The sequence below is a fragment of the Salvia miltiorrhiza genome, chromosome 3 (assembly GCF_028751815.1).
Source record: "Salvia miltiorrhiza cultivar Shanhuang (shh) chromosome 3, IMPLAD_Smil_shh, whole genome shotgun sequence".
NCBI classification, from domain to species: domain Eukaryota; kingdom Viridiplantae; phylum Streptophyta; class Magnoliopsida; order Lamiales; family Lamiaceae; genus Salvia; species Salvia miltiorrhiza.
In genome coordinates, this window is record NC_080389.1 from 15,151,520 (window position 1) to 15,166,028 (window position 14,509).

The 14,509-nt window shown below is 36.5% G+C and overlaps 2 protein-coding genes and 1 long non-coding RNA gene across 5 annotated transcripts; 1 reads left to right on the forward strand and 2 right to left on the reverse strand.

Moving 5' to 3' along the window:
• Positions 1–1,863: 1,863 nt before the first annotated feature.
• LOC131017803 (nucleoside diphosphate kinase 3-like) lies at positions 1,864–4,792 on the reverse strand. The gene is made up of 7 exons (XM_057946535.1): positions 4,411–4,792; positions 3,757–3,891; positions 3,073–3,110; positions 2,914–2,964; positions 2,495–2,662; positions 2,292–2,404; positions 1,864–2,201 (listed from the first exon to the last, which is right to left on the reverse strand). The coding sequence occupies exons 1-7, from the start codon at positions 4,484–4,486 to the stop codon at positions 2,078–2,080; spliced, it is 705 nt and encodes a 234-aa protein (XP_057802518.1). The 5' UTR covers positions 4,487–4,792; the 3' UTR covers positions 1,864–2,077.
• A 979-nt stretch (positions 4,793–5,771) lies between these two features.
• LOC131017804 (uncharacterized) lies at positions 5,772–8,602 on the forward strand. The gene is made up of 3 exons (XR_009099861.1): positions 5,772–6,250; positions 6,776–6,960; positions 8,321–8,602. It is a non-coding gene; the product is annotated as an uncharacterized LOC131017804 (long non-coding RNA).
• Positions 8,603–10,233: 1,631 nt separating this feature from the next.
• On the reverse strand, positions 10,234–14,206 carry LOC131017801 (uncharacterized). Of its 3 annotated transcripts, none has more exons than XM_057946532.1 (8): positions 14,047–14,206; positions 13,147–13,299; positions 12,946–13,060; positions 12,780–12,862; positions 12,004–12,067; positions 11,799–11,916; positions 10,866–11,020; positions 10,234–10,552 (listed from the first exon to the last, which is right to left on the reverse strand). In XM_057946532.1, the coding sequence occupies exons 2-8, from the start codon at positions 13,260–13,262 to the stop codon at positions 10,472–10,474; spliced, it is 732 nt and encodes a 243-aa protein (XP_057802515.1). In that variant the 5' UTR covers positions 13,263–13,299; positions 14,047–14,206; the 3' UTR covers positions 10,234–10,471. The 3 variants fall into 3 exon arrangements, with proteins under 3 accessions (XP_057802515.1, XP_057802516.1, XP_057802517.1); XM_057946533.1 differs by having other exon boundaries at positions 13,907–14,056; XM_057946534.1 differs by lacking the exon at positions 14,047–14,206 and having other exon boundaries at positions 12,946–13,065; positions 13,147–13,207.
• Positions 14,207–14,509: the final 303 nt, after the last annotated feature.

A 14,509-nucleotide genomic window follows, 5' to 3' on the forward strand; every position in this document is an offset into this window, starting at 1 on the left:
GATAATCTGAGTTCATATCAACTAGCAAGGGACCGAGCAAGGAAGCAAGTCAAGCCACCTCACAGATACAACCAAGCTGAGATGGTGTACTTTGCTCTGAGCATAGCAGAAGAGCTGGAATATCAGGAGCCTAAATTCTATGCAGAGGCCATGAAGGGACCAGAAAGAGAGCAATGGCTTTTAGCTATGAAAGAGGAGATGAATTCTCTTGAAAGGAATGGTACCTGGATACTAGTGTCAAAGCCACTGAACAAGAAATTAGTAAGCTGCAAATGGATCTTCAAGAAGAAGATTGAGGTCATTGGGAAGGAGCAGACTAGGTACAAAGCAAGATTGATGGCAAGAGGTTTCACTCAAAAAGAGGGAATTGATTACAATGAAGTTTTCTCACCTGTGGTTAAGCATACTTCCATCAGAGTTATGTTGTCGGTTGTTGCACAATTTGACATGGAGCTTGAGCAGATGGATGTTAAAACTGCCTTTCTACATGGAGAATTGGAAGAGCAGTGCATCTTAAGCAAAAGCAAGAGACTCCCATTTGAAACAGGTAAACATACATCTAAAACTCATCTGGATTATGTTTACTCTGATTTGTGGGGACCAACACAAACTGAAAGTCTTCGAAAAGGGAGATATTACATGCCTATAATGGATGATTACTCGAGGAAGTTGTGGATTTTCATCTTGAAGGATAAAACTGAAGTACTAGAGAAATTCAAGGTGTGGTGTAATGAGGTGGAGACTGAAAAGGCAACCAAGGTGAAGTACTTGAGGACTGATAATGGTTTGGAATTTGTGTCCAAGGAGTTCAATGATTTCTGCTCTGAAAATGGAATCCAAAGACACAAGATAGTCTCAGGAACTCGTTTCTCTGACTGAGTCCATTCCTCTGATGTAGATGGTTCCTCTGACCCGAACGATTCCTCTATTCAGGTTGATTCCTCTGCTCTGCATATATTAAGAAGTAACCCTCTGCGCGGAGCATGGATGATCCGGTGGATGCATCCAACTTTCGCGGCTTACGATTAAGAAGTAACCCTCTGCGCGGAGCATGGATGATCCGGGGGATGCATTCCTCTGGCTGAGTCCATTCCTCTGATGTAGATGGTTCCTCTGACCCGAACGATTCCTCTATTCAGGTTGATTCCTCTGCTCTGCATATATTAAGAAGTAACCCTCTGCGCGGAGCATGGATGATCCGGTGGATGCATCCAACTTTCGCGGCTTACGATTAAGAAGTAACCCTCTGCGCGGAGCATGGATGATCCGGGGGATGCATTCCTCTGGCTGAGTCCATTCCTCTGATGTAGATGGTTCCTCTGACCCGAACGATTCCTCTATTCAGGTTGATTCCTCTGCTCTGCATATATTACTCCTCATCACCCCCCACACCAGTTCAGTACCCCATCGGGACCCAATAATGGTTATGCATGTATCGATCTCCTTGACAATATATTGCTTAAATAATCTAAAGTTTCAATAAGAGTCATCATTTCGAACACTTATCCGTCCTACTCCAACAATATCCACGACAATCTTTATTTAAAAGAACAAGCAATAATTGCTTTACGCATATATTATTCAACATATAGAATTTGATATCCATATAACATTAAATTAATAAATGATTGAATTTTAAATATAAAAAAAAATTAAATAATATTTATTTAAACAAAATAATGTCTCCCTACACGGGAGCAAAACTAATTTAGGTTCAATATATTCAAATTTCAATTCCGTTAAAAATTCAAAAATAAATTTCAATCACTCTGTTACTTTTCCAACCAAACAAAACTAATTAGACTCAATACATAATTTACACTTTTGCACAAATTTAAATATAAAATGCACAAAATCCACCGATACTGGAAATGGATTTAATCGATAAGATCCAAAAATGTATAGACCCAAGTGGTAAAACAGAGGTTCAATAACACATTATTGGAACAGTTGATTTCTTATCCTGTTGTCATCACTTTGCCTATAGGAAGCTTATTGTTCCCATCATTTTGCTTCCACCAAAATCATCACAGCCCTAATTTTGGGTTTTAATTATCAAATAACAAAAATAAGGCCACTAATTGTCGCCATAGAGCCACTTCTCAGCATTGCTAGTGTAATTCACCAACTCCTCAGGTTTAAACCATAGGTTGATTTCATCCTTGGCTGTCTCAGGGCCATCACTACCATGAATTATATTCCTTGAAGAAAACAAAAAAAGTAGTTCAAAATCAGGACAAGACAAAATGAGCAAGTTCTTGGAGATTATGTCGTCTTGCCAGTATGCATACCTCCCAACCACAACGGCAAGATCTCCTCTGATGGTTCCGGGTTCTGATTTCTGAGGGTCTGTGGCGCCAATGAGTTTACGTCCATACTTGATCACCCCCTCGCCTTCCCAGACCTAAAGGAGCACGGAGATATATACTACAAGTTAGGTAAACTCTTAAAACTTTCTTGCGAATAAATCATATGGGAGCTGAGCTCTTCTAACCATGGCAATGACTGGTCCAGAGCTGAGGAAATCGCACAACCCATTGAAGAAAGGTCTTTCGCTGAGGTCATGATAATGCTTCTTGGCGAAATCCTTTGACGGAACCACTATCTTGATGGCCACAAGCTTAAAACCTTTTCGTTCAAACCGGGAAACAATTTCTGAGATCTGAATTCAACAGAGAGTTTGTCAAAATGTCTGGAGAGTGTAGCAGGCCCAGACAATCACCCTATATAAAGTAATGGTGGGGATAGGGAATGGGGTTGGGGTCTATAGATAGATGTGTTCTTTTGTTTCTTCAATTCAAATGTCAAGTGAACTCAGGAAAAAATATATTTAACTTCACTTACCACGCCTCTGAACCAGATTTAGACGAAAGAATCTTAAACAGAGAAAGTGCGAGAGTGGACACCACTTACCAGTCCTCTTTGCACTCCATCTGGCTTGATGGCAATAAAAGTTCGCTCCATCTTAGGGAGAAGCAAGCAGAAGAAACAGAATGCCAGTCAGACAGAGTTGAACATAAAATATTTCCATGAAACAAGTGCGATAAGACAAGGAAATATGAGAATACATACCGCAGCAGCATGCGCCTCCTGGTCTTGTAGCATGACAGCTGTAGCATTAAAAAAAAATGAAAACAAAGATAAATGAATATGGCCCTTAAAAATGTTTTGATTTACATCTTGAAAAAAATTAGCAGGAACTCAAATGTGGGTGATGCAAAAACTGACACGGTCTATGGATAAATACTGCATTATGCACAAGTCATGACTTTGATAAGGACCAAGCATCTCCGATTTTACAGGGGGTGAAACGATGTCACTATGGGGAGCAGATGAACAAAAACCAGAAATTTCTTGTAGTTTGTAAAAGAAATATCTTGTCAGTTGAGTATACAAAAAACACCCACAATTCTAACCATCGTAGTAGAGCAACTTTGCCCTCTACTACTAGCTAGAAGTGATAGCTGCTCGATTTGAACATTGCATTACATTATTTAAGCATTGATTCCCTAGTCAGTAATTGAACATGCATAAGTGGGTAGATGACAGACTGTTAATTCACTAATTGAAAAGGTATGGCTTGAACTCTGCACCACGATTAAATGGCATACGCACTTAGAGGGAGTAAGAAACCCACCACAGCAACCATAACAAGCTAATATCATCTACATTTCGATCAAAATATACCATATACACACCAACACACGATAAGAATTATTTGAAAACATTTTTGCGAAAAAGGGGCATTCCCCAGACCTGCCGCTGGAAGGGCAAGGGCACCCGTAATCCAACCCCTATACGCATTTCCTGACTCGGATGCACCGAATGAAGCGAGAGATGATGCTCTTCCTCGGCTTGATACTACTGCCGCTGCAGCTGCAGCTCTCCCTCCTGAAATACAAAATTTCCTTAGTTTCTCAGAAGCAAACAAGCATTTATATATATATATGTGTGTGTGTGTGTGTGTGTGTGTGTGTGTTCAGCGGGAAGCGCGATAAACAAACTGCACGAGACTGTACTAGAAATTGGAAAAAGGAATGGATTAAAATGCATTTAAGCAGAGGTAGTGGTGCAGATCAATCAGTGCACATCATATTATCACGAACAAGAACATCCACAAATGGCAAACTTTTCCACATTCACCATATGATTTTCCACTAGAAAAAACAGAGTTACTTTCTTCACGAATTTCATTCAAACAATCAATCTACTTTTGACATAGCACCAGCCGACACCTCAACAATCAGTCAAACACATGATTAACAAACGCACACGATTCGTTTAAATCTCAGACCTCTAGTTATGTCAAATCAACATCAACGATTATCTGATCACAACCGATTTAAAGCTGAACGTCACAATTTCATAAATTTCACTGATAAAATAGCAGGAAAAAAAACTGCAATTTACCCGAAAATGAACGAGAGGACTGCTTCGAAGCAGCGGAGACGAAAGATCTCGCAGATCTGAGAATCTGAGACCTCATTTCCAGAAAATGTCGATCTAAATTTGGAGCAGAGAGAAACTCGAAGTGGTGGTTGCGGCAAGCGAGAGAGTGCGGAAAGGAAGTTCAAAGAAGAGTGATAGCTTCCGTTTTTATGTGGCTTTCTGTGACTAACACCGTGTTTGGTAACACCGTTGAAACCAAGATAAACTTCCCACATTTATTTGGCTTAGTATATTTTTCATTTTTGTACATTAATTAATTTCTCTTTATGGTTAGGGTTTTAGGTTTTGCGTTTATCACGTTTAGGGATAAATTTTGTTGCGTTTATAGCTCTCAAATCAACTCAAAAGAAAAATAAAATAAAAAAATGTTGCTTTTATAGTTTTTTTTTTTTTGTTCATGATACTTTTCAATCAAAATGATGAGAAAAATTCGAACACATACAATACAAGCATTTTTATTTAAATACTCAATAGCTCAGCAACAAAATTTAACTAGTAGAAAGTAGAAAGTTTTTCGGCAAAACCACCATATCAAATGGCTATTTAGTAAAGACAAAAATTAATAGCTATCAAAGTGACGATGCTTATAAATACTAAAAATTGTAATTATTTTGAATCAAAGTGATAATTATGATGAAATTGCGATTTTATATATATATAACTGAGAACCCTTGAAAGCACATAAACACATACCTCAAAGTGATAATTATGAATAAAAATGACGGTGTTATTAATGTTCATGTTAAGTGAGAGCACACTTGAGAAAAGTCATTATAGAAAATTAGTATATAAGTCAAAATAGTCGAATATTTCTATTAGAAATTCATTCCTCCTGCAAAACACACATTTAACCAATAAATGATGACAAAATAAAGGTAAATCGAGACATATCGTTCTTTTTTCTTTTTCTTGTGAGAGCAAAATGGAGTTATTGTTGAGAAATGAGAACGCATAGAAGAGTTGTACTTGATGCAAACATAATTGGACCCGGTATTAGCTGCTGCAGTTTCACGCCTTTCAAGGAATTGTTTAAAGTTAGTGAAGATTTCGTCGGTTGGGTAAAAGGCTTAAAAATCAGAAGAAGATGAAAAGGAGGCCTATCCAAATTGTTGGGCCGACCCAAATCTTATTCCCTCCGAAAAAGTGCAGTATCAATATTCAATATATAATACGATTAAGGATTCCTGCGCTCTCCTTAATCCGGGGTCCTACATGACATGCTTAAGAATTCAAGGTTTAAAATTCATGCAATTCTAGAGCTTCTGACTTAATATCATTAATCTTACGTGGCAAATTAATTCCACGTAATTTCTTTTAAGTTTATTCATATTTTACATTTAATATCGTTAATCTCAAATACCATGATCAGTCGCCATCTCCATTCCATCCCAAACCTCAAAAACCATGACCAGTTGCCTCCACCACAATCCCCTGAAACTCTCACCGCCACCACCGCCTTCGCCGCGCCGGCCACTATCGAAATATGGCACCTCTTTCCCTCCACCGTGATTTCCCCGCCAGCCATCTGATCTGCCACCTTCCCAAAATTTGGGGAAAACCAGAACTCTGCAACTCTCACCGCCACTGCCGCCTTCGCCGCGCCGGCCACCGCCTTCGCCGTCGCCGCCATCTTCCACCTCCATTTTCCCATTCCCCGCGATTCCGCGATCTGCCACCTCCTTTCGAATCGACTCGCCAATAATCTGAAAATCATCAAAACCCGTTCGTTCTGCCTCCCGCCGCGATTCGCTTCGCCACGCCGGCCACCGCCGAGGTCGACACAGTCCGCCGCCTCGCCATGGTAAGTATTCAATTAGGAAAGATTATATTTGACTATGATTAGTGCTCAATTATGGAATAATGAAATTTTGGAAAGATTTACCAATCGATCAATAATCTGTCAATTTTTAGGGTTTAGATTTAACAATGGAAAATTATTATGTTAGGAAAGATTACATTTCACTATGATAAGTACTAAATTTTAGAAATATGAAAATTTGGAAAGATTTACCTATCGAGCAAATTCTTAGGGTTTAGGTTTAACAATGGAAACTTTATAACTTACATTTTAGCTATAAATTCATTAGTTTGAATGAGAAGTTTATTGCCGCATTGAGTTTTACAGCAGCACATTCTACTGTCTTCTTGCTTATTGCTCCTTTTGCTTATTTCTCAAGGTATACATTATATCAATTTTATTTTATTACTATTTTTTTAACTCAATTATCAGAATATATGTATGATGAACAATTTGGCAAATTAAACTGCATTAGATATTTAAATTTCGATTTGTAATTTTGAGCTATAAATTCTGGCGCGACTATAGGCCGTCCTTGAGCCCGGAAACCGTCCTTGAGCTCCAAAACTCGGTGAGGGCCGTCGCTCAAACTTGCCTCCCCTTCCTGAAGACTCGCCACTGTCCATGTGCCGTCGTCAGAGACTCCTCTGCCTCGACGAACAAGGCAGCCACCCCGGGCTCTCACAAGTGAAAGGAGAGTCTCACACAAACAGGTAAACTAATAATTGTTTACTGCCTATGTGCAGTATGTTGGGAACATGCTTAGAAATTGATTGAGTTCCACATGTATTACTTCCGTCTATTGATCATTGCTTCTGGTAGGGGTAGTTTTGAAACCCATGGTATTCTGATCTGGTGTTTTTCGAGATGATGAGGAACTATATGATTGGTTTTGGTTATTGATTCGTTTATTTTGTAATTGAAACTGGTGCTTTCAATTTTGTATCTAATTTTCATATATTGGTGGTGTTTTCAATTTTGTAACTTTAGTGTTATTGTGTCTTTCTATTTGTTAGGCATCTACAAGAAGTTTATTATGCCATATGTTTACATGTGAGTCTATGATTGAACTGGCCAATAGAGTAAACAATAATATCCTGTCTGAAATTGGCGTCGCCCGCCTCCCCTGTCTGAAATCGACTACTAATCTCGCACGTATTGTTTGCTGCTTTCTTTGTGCCACAACTTTCTATTGAATATCTCTACCAGAGCTTCTGCATCTGAAATCTGTTTCATTCTATTGAATTCTTGATTGAGAAAAAAATATTAAATTGGTGGCAGCAGCACAATGACTCGATCTTATTACTGTTTGCTAAATTTAAAATGCTCATTCATCTGGAATTTTAATTTCTATCTCAAAGCTGTTCTTTCCTTGGACTATTAGGATCACATTTTGATATTGGTTGATGTTTTGGTGGGATTGTTGTAAATTTATATAGACGTAAAACAACATTTACTATTGGTGGGATTGTTGTATTGGTTGACATTTATTTTATAGAGTCTATGCATGATTATACATTTTTGGTGGGATTGTTGTATTGGTTGAGGAGTATCAATGCATTTACTATCCTGCTTCGGGTTGTTGCTCTTATGAATTTTTTGTTTCTGTCCCTGTGATCATGTTGGAAAAAATTGTTGCTTTACCTGTAACGTGTGTTTTTTGTTTTGTGATTGTCAAAATATGCCCTTTTTTGCTGCTTTAATTGTTGCCGTATATTGTAGCCGTGCTCCACGGTTGATGAATCAATTCTCCGGATGAAGTTCTATTTAATGCTTCAAGGTTGCGTTGACTCTTAAGAGTTATGATTATCAAACCGTTGGGATGTCCATGTGTTTATGCTCATGAGTTTTATTTTTCTACCATTATAATTAGGGGTAAATTTAGAATTCTATTGGTCCTATAGTGTAAAAGTTCACTTTAGCATATTCAATGTATTATTTATATATGAGTATTGTATAATAAATCATGCATTATTATAACACATAAAATGCTGGAATCTACACTATTCGTGGGATTTTGCATACATACAGATTCGCATCTACTTACACACACACACTTTCCATATATTGCAGATTGCAGTTCTGCAATGGTTAACATAGCATGAGCTGGCCTGGGTCGTTTGGGATGGTCCTGCAGCTTGGAAAAACGATGCTAATAGTTGTTTATATGTCACCAAACAAACTACCTGCATATTTCATATTAGCTTTTGCAGTTCAAAGTTGGCATAAATAGTTTTAATGAGGGAATGTATTGAATAATGGATTCATGATTCATCTAAAAGAAATGAAGCACCTGGGAATGTAAATTCAAATTTAATGAAATAAGTATTTCTGATTTAGTTAACTTTTAATTCATTTTAATGTGTGTTGTGGAGTTAACTGATCACATTCTTTCTCCCCTCTTTTTGTATTTTGTGGTGGAATCTGGCACCGAATATGTACTATCTTTTGTGAGTTTTGAATTTGAGGAATTTTTCTTTATTGTATTCTATAGTTAGTTTTGAATTTGTGGAATTTTTCTTCATTCTATTCTATAGTTTCTAAATAATATTCCACACTATTCGGTGGAGGAATTTATCAATTCAGGTAATTTATTAATCTGGATTTATGCGGTTCTTGGATAAACGGTTATTTGTAGAGTGCACAGGTGTTTCTGATGTCTTCTTCTCTGCAAAGTTGCTAACTCTTGTGTGATTTTTAAATTCGTGTGGAAAGGGCCGGGTTAAGTGGAGCCATACTGTATTTACTCCTCTTATAGTTTGAAATATAATGTAAACTTATTTTTCAATAATAATTTTATTTTTATTTTATTCAAATTAACATCTTCATTTTTTAAATCAAACATTTCATTAAAATTAAAATTTAAATATTACATTTTAGTTACAATAAAATAAGTAGTATTTATAGATAAATTTTGTAATAAAAAAATAAAAAAGAAAAGATACAATTTTAATATGATGAGTGCATAGAACACGTCCTATATTTTCTTTCTTTTAAGTCGGACTCAAAACAAAAGACCAGATGCAATGGGGGAAGGGGTGGAGGGGGTTCGTGTCGGGCGTCAGAGCGTTGCTGTGGAGACTCTTATTCTAATTAAATATGTTAGTTAATATTATCATCTCATAATATATTAATTATTTAAAAACTTATTAATATATCAAAACTTTAAAATTATTACGTTAAAGGATACCCGTCGAATTTCGACGGGTTACCCACTAGTATTGTAAAATTTGATCCCTAAAAGTAGGAAAAAAAAAAGCTGAGATTTCTGGACCATCAATTTCCCTTTATTCGGAATATCTTGAAAAGAGAGAGAAAAAAAAATATAAAGATACTTAATGTTCACCACTTGAGATTCTAGGTTCGAGTCCTTCATTGCTTGAATTTTGAATTTTCTTTATTTACTTATATAATTTATCTAAAAGAAAAGATATTATTAAATTATTGAGAAGGTCCAATTCAAATGATAAATTTGAGGCTTTAATGATTTTATTTTACCCTCCTTTGGTTAAGTGTATGTAATAAATGTATAGTTTTTTATGATATTAAATGTATCTTGTACCTAAAAGAGATTGTGGCATATTATATGTACATGCTAGGAAAGTTAACGTCATTCTACTAACTTTGGGCTACCTACCGTTGGAATTTTCCTTTGATGCAGACTGTTTTATATTTTGATTATAAGGCATAATTTTAACAAAGAACAACTATTGTTCCAGTTTTAACGTAATTGTGGTCGTAATTCAATAATTTCTCAGACTATTAACACTTCTTTTTAAGAGTTGTAAAGCTGGTGCTACCTGCTAAAGCAATTGATGTTCAAATTATAGATATTCGATTCATTTATAAAAAGGAAAAAATTGAAAAGCTAAATTTAAACAAATATGCAGTTTGTATCGAAGAATTTTATGTTTATTCATCATTCCATTCCTGTTTATCCACCACCTTAGTTAATTTCAGTTAAGCATTGCCCTGGATGAATAAAATTACGTAAAATAATAACTAAAACTTCACAAATATTATGAGTCAAAATCTGTTAAATACAGTGCTAAAAAATTCAAGCCTGAAACAGGATATGTACATGATGAAAACGTTTATTGTCTCTGATCCATGATAGAATAGGCTACATACAAAGTGGTAACAAGAATCATTTTGTGATGCTTTATAGAATTTTAAGAATCTGGACATATATATGCACAGGCGATCCATATAAGATAAACCAAATCACACCTTTGGTTCGTTCAGATCGTCAGGATCGAGTGCCAACTTGCAATCAATCTGCAGTGCTTCCAACCATGAATCAACCTGAAGATCGAGCGCATAGGGACATGTAGATAAGGGCATGCACCAGAAAAGTGATATTAGTAGAGAGCAAATGAATTATACTTCTGCTAATTCTTGTTCAAACCACAGCCAATGTATGGGATATTCAATTGACCTCTCTTACGTTACATCTTTCTGTGATCATAGAATACTAGTCATTTTATAGTAGTAACCTTTAATTTTATACCTGATTTATTTTCTTTCATATTGTTGATGAGCTTTCATGATGCTTTCAAAATACTTTAACCAAAAAAAACCGTTTGGATAGGTAATCATGTAGGAAAACTTGACATACTTGTATCTTGGATTTGCTTGAGCATTCATATCGCAGCCCATGGCGTGTTAAGATATAAAAGCAATATCGAGATGCTTCATCTTCTAGTGTTAAGCAAGGAAGACGACCGACTTCAACAACATCAGATAGGATAGTGGAGTCCTGCGGACTTAAATCTGCAGAATAAATACAACAAAAATAAAATATAAAAACTTGAACTGTTGAAAGCCAAGGGTATTAAAAACATAGGACGGATGTTGTGTACAACAGTACAAGAGATGCATTGTGCCAATGTCAAAAAGAAATTTTATTTAAATAAAACGCAAATCAGAGAAGAACAAAGTGAATAGCTCAAGGAAATCTAAAACAGCGAATTTAATGCAGGAAAAAGAAAGTTATAGCATCATTATTAACTAGGAAAAGATAGTTGGATCAAGGCAGAAATATAATTTGTTTATCTACATCATGAGGATGAAGGTTGTTTTGAGGCTATCACAGTAATGGAAGTATGTCAAGGACTCACGAGTCGCCATGAAAGTGAAGCACCACATACACCATAAGATGAGATAGTATGCTCATGCAATTAAAATCCATTGTAAATATATATCACTAGTTATTTAGTTTGATAAAAGAAATTTTAATTAGCAAAGCTTCTCTGGCCAAACCTTGTTCAGTAACTGGATTATAAGATTCCCAGTTATAAGTAAACAAGCTAATAGCATAAACTAAAGATAAACTCCCTCCGTCCCATTGATTACGTCTCAATTTCCTTTTTGGGTTGTCCCATTTATAATGTCTAACTCCACAAAAGGAAATAATGTATCACCATTTTATTGCCTAAACAACCATTCCTTAATTTGTGTGCCCCAATTTTTTGAGACGTTATTAATGGGACGGAAGGAGTACTAAATATCAATTAATCCAATAAGAGAACCTATGTTTTAGATCAACTACCTGTGGCTTTCATATACAAATAGATGCATGATCCATGAAGGACAATGAAGCGTGGAAGCCAATCATCAACTTCAGTATCATCTATGGGAGGTTGTTCTCCAGGTAATGCTGCCCATCTCTACAAATAAGAACAGAACACATAAGCAGACAAAATAGAAATGGTCGGGAAAACAAGAAAATGTTGACATGAGATAGATCAACTTACCATCCGCAAGTACAGATAGCCTGACAGACGCGCAGATCTCAGAATTTCATCTATATGCTCTAGCCTGTATACATAAGAAACAATCTAAAACTTGAATGGTGGACTTTTCAGATTGTAAAGAGAGGTCGACTAAAATGATCCTAAAGAAAACCAAGCAGTGAGTGCTGAGAAAGAATCATTCAATCTGAAAAAGCACACGCATCTGAAGCTTTCAAAGAATCACGGAAAATGTAGATTCAATTATTACATTGAGGGGGAGTTTACTTTTAGTTATTGATAATATACACGATTGAGTATTTTTATCCTCATTAACCCTTTGAATGGGATATGAATCAAGCAAAATTAGCTCAAATGATAGAAAATTAACAAGGACCTTGGGATATCTCAAAGTGTCAATCCATCTTAGTAAACAATGGATTAGCTTATATTATTTTTTAATCTATGTAGGCTAATACTCAAGAGTAAATGCCTCTGGACTGACAACCATCTTCAGATGCCAACCCTGGAGGTAAATGCATACAGATACTCCCACACGCATATGTGCATATTACATAAGTGTGTCCATGTAACTCCTAACCTACGAGGGGTCTATTGGGGAGTAATAACTAATAAGTTTAGGTGATGTTTGATCAATAGTGAAACTCAGTCTGGAAAAATGAGCTTACATCACAAGAAGGCAAGACAGAAGATATAATAAAACAATGAAGAAAGTAGAAGACGGGGAGCAGATTAGTGGGTAAGTAGGCAAGTTAAAATGCAGAATGAAGCTTGCTTACTGAGCTTTAAAGTGAGATTCTCTTTCTTCTAAAGAAGCTATTTCTGAACGAAGAGATTCCACCTCCACAGCACTTAATACAACCTGCTAACCGCAATGTTTGAGTTGTCGGAAAACAGAAACTGAAAACTGAATTTCCAACCAAGTAGTATTTGGGTTACTTTTACCTTTTCCTCACCATTTGCGCCTAATTTCCAAGACAAGCGTCCCCTTAAATTAAACAAGTTCAGCATCGATCTGGCACTTTTTAATCTTCTACGAGCTGATGTGAGACTCTGAGATCTAAGCTAAAGCAAACAAATACTAGCAATCAATTTTAAGTCACATAAGTCCAATTTCTTTATTATTGTTCTGCAAAGAAAAAGCACCTCAACTCTGTGGCAGATGGTGATGCTTGGCTTGGAGTTGGAGGAGAGCCTGAACAAGAAGTTGATGCTGCAAAATAATCAGGGAAGACTTGAATTCCTCGAGGACCATCACCCATGAAGATCACTTTCCCTAGTAAGCCTTATATCATTCAGCTGGCAGAAAATAAATTTATGAGAAATCCTACAACATCAATGGCTTACTGCCCCCATCACATTCCCCAGTTCCCCATAGATAATTACTCTTCAATGCTTGAATAAATCACAAACATCCGTATTGTACAGATTAACAACCGCTGAAATCTAAATGTTGCACAGAACGCTTGTCTTCATATTCGACAAAACGTGCTTAGTTATAAGCACTTGTGTCAATACTCATAAAAGTGTCAGCTAAACTTGTCACGCTCCGTTAATAATTCAAATTAACTTTAACGAAAAGAATATCTTACAGGAGCACCTTAATATAGTCATAATCCAAGAGGAAACTACATATCCAAAATACTTCCCTATTTTTGCAGAAATTACTAACATAATTTCAAAAATAGTCAATTAACCTATCCCTCCAGTTATTCCCAGAAAAATCCCCTCTCACAAGCCCAGGGTTGACTAGGAAAATACATAAACCCTGGAAAAAGAAAGGAATGAACCTACAATTGATTAACCAACAGAAACAGACGAAATTAAGCATGATCTCGACAAAAACATCACGAATACTAGATAAGAGCTATCTAAAAATCATAATCATAATCATAAACGTCAATACCGACAGTAAATTAAGAAAAGCGCATATAAACTAATTCTGCTCTGCATCAAAATTGACTTAAAATCAAGCTAAAAGAGCTCCCAAAAAAGAGACAATTGCAACTACAAACGAAATATTACAAGGAAAAAAAAGAAGAAAACCTTTGTTGGCAAGATTAGTAGACTGCATAGACCAAAATGAAGAAGAAAATGTGAAGGTAAAGTTGCTTCTCTTGTTTGTGGAAAGCTGTTGACAATGATTATCGATGATGTGGCTGGTGGGTTTGTGGGGATGACATTTTTACCCCTTATTTTATTCAGCCGTCGCCTCTTGCCTAGCTGGCATATTCGGTAAGATTATAAAATGACTGTGTTGTCTATCTGGACCAATGGCAGACTACCAAATTTCTTGCTATGCCGCGTTTGGTTGATCGGAATCAAGATCCGAGTAACCAGAGCATCCGTAGTGGGACTCGGAGAGCGGGTGCGCGCCCGCACCCGGCTCGCGCGAGCCCCACCTCAGTGGCGCTAGGGGTGTAATCGAACCGAATAGTGGTGTGCTCAAGTTTAATTTGTTAAGTATCGAATCGAATCCCGAACTTTACTTACCGAATACTTTGAGGCT

Excerpts from the sequence above, each read along its gene's own strand:
- LOC131017803 (XM_057946535.1), bottom strand. The coding sequence starts at position 4,486 with ATGAGGTCTCAGATTCTCAGATCTGCGAGATCTTTCGTCTCCGCTGCT. Across the intron at positions 3,111-3,756 it reads CCTTGCCCTTCCAGCGGCAG|CTGTCATGCTACAAGACCAG; the intron begins GTCTGGGGAATG and ends TTAATGCTACAG. Across the intron at positions 2,965-3,072 it reads AGGAGGCGCATGCTGCTGCG|ATGGAGCGAACTTTTATTGC; the intron begins GTATGTATTCTC and ends CTTCTCCCTAAG.
- LOC131017801 (XM_057946532.1), bottom strand. The coding sequence starts at position 13,262 with ATGGGTGATGGTCCTCGAGGAATTCAAGTCTTCCCTGATTATTTTGCA. Across the intron at positions 11,917-12,003 it reads GCTATCTGTACTTGCGGATG|AGATGGGCAGCATTACCTGG; the intron begins GTAAGTTGATCT and ends TCTTATTTGTAG. Across the intron at positions 10,553-10,865 it reads CAAGCAAATCCAAGATACAA|GTTGATTCATGGTTGGAAGC; the intron begins GTATGTCAAGTT and ends CTCGATCTTCAG.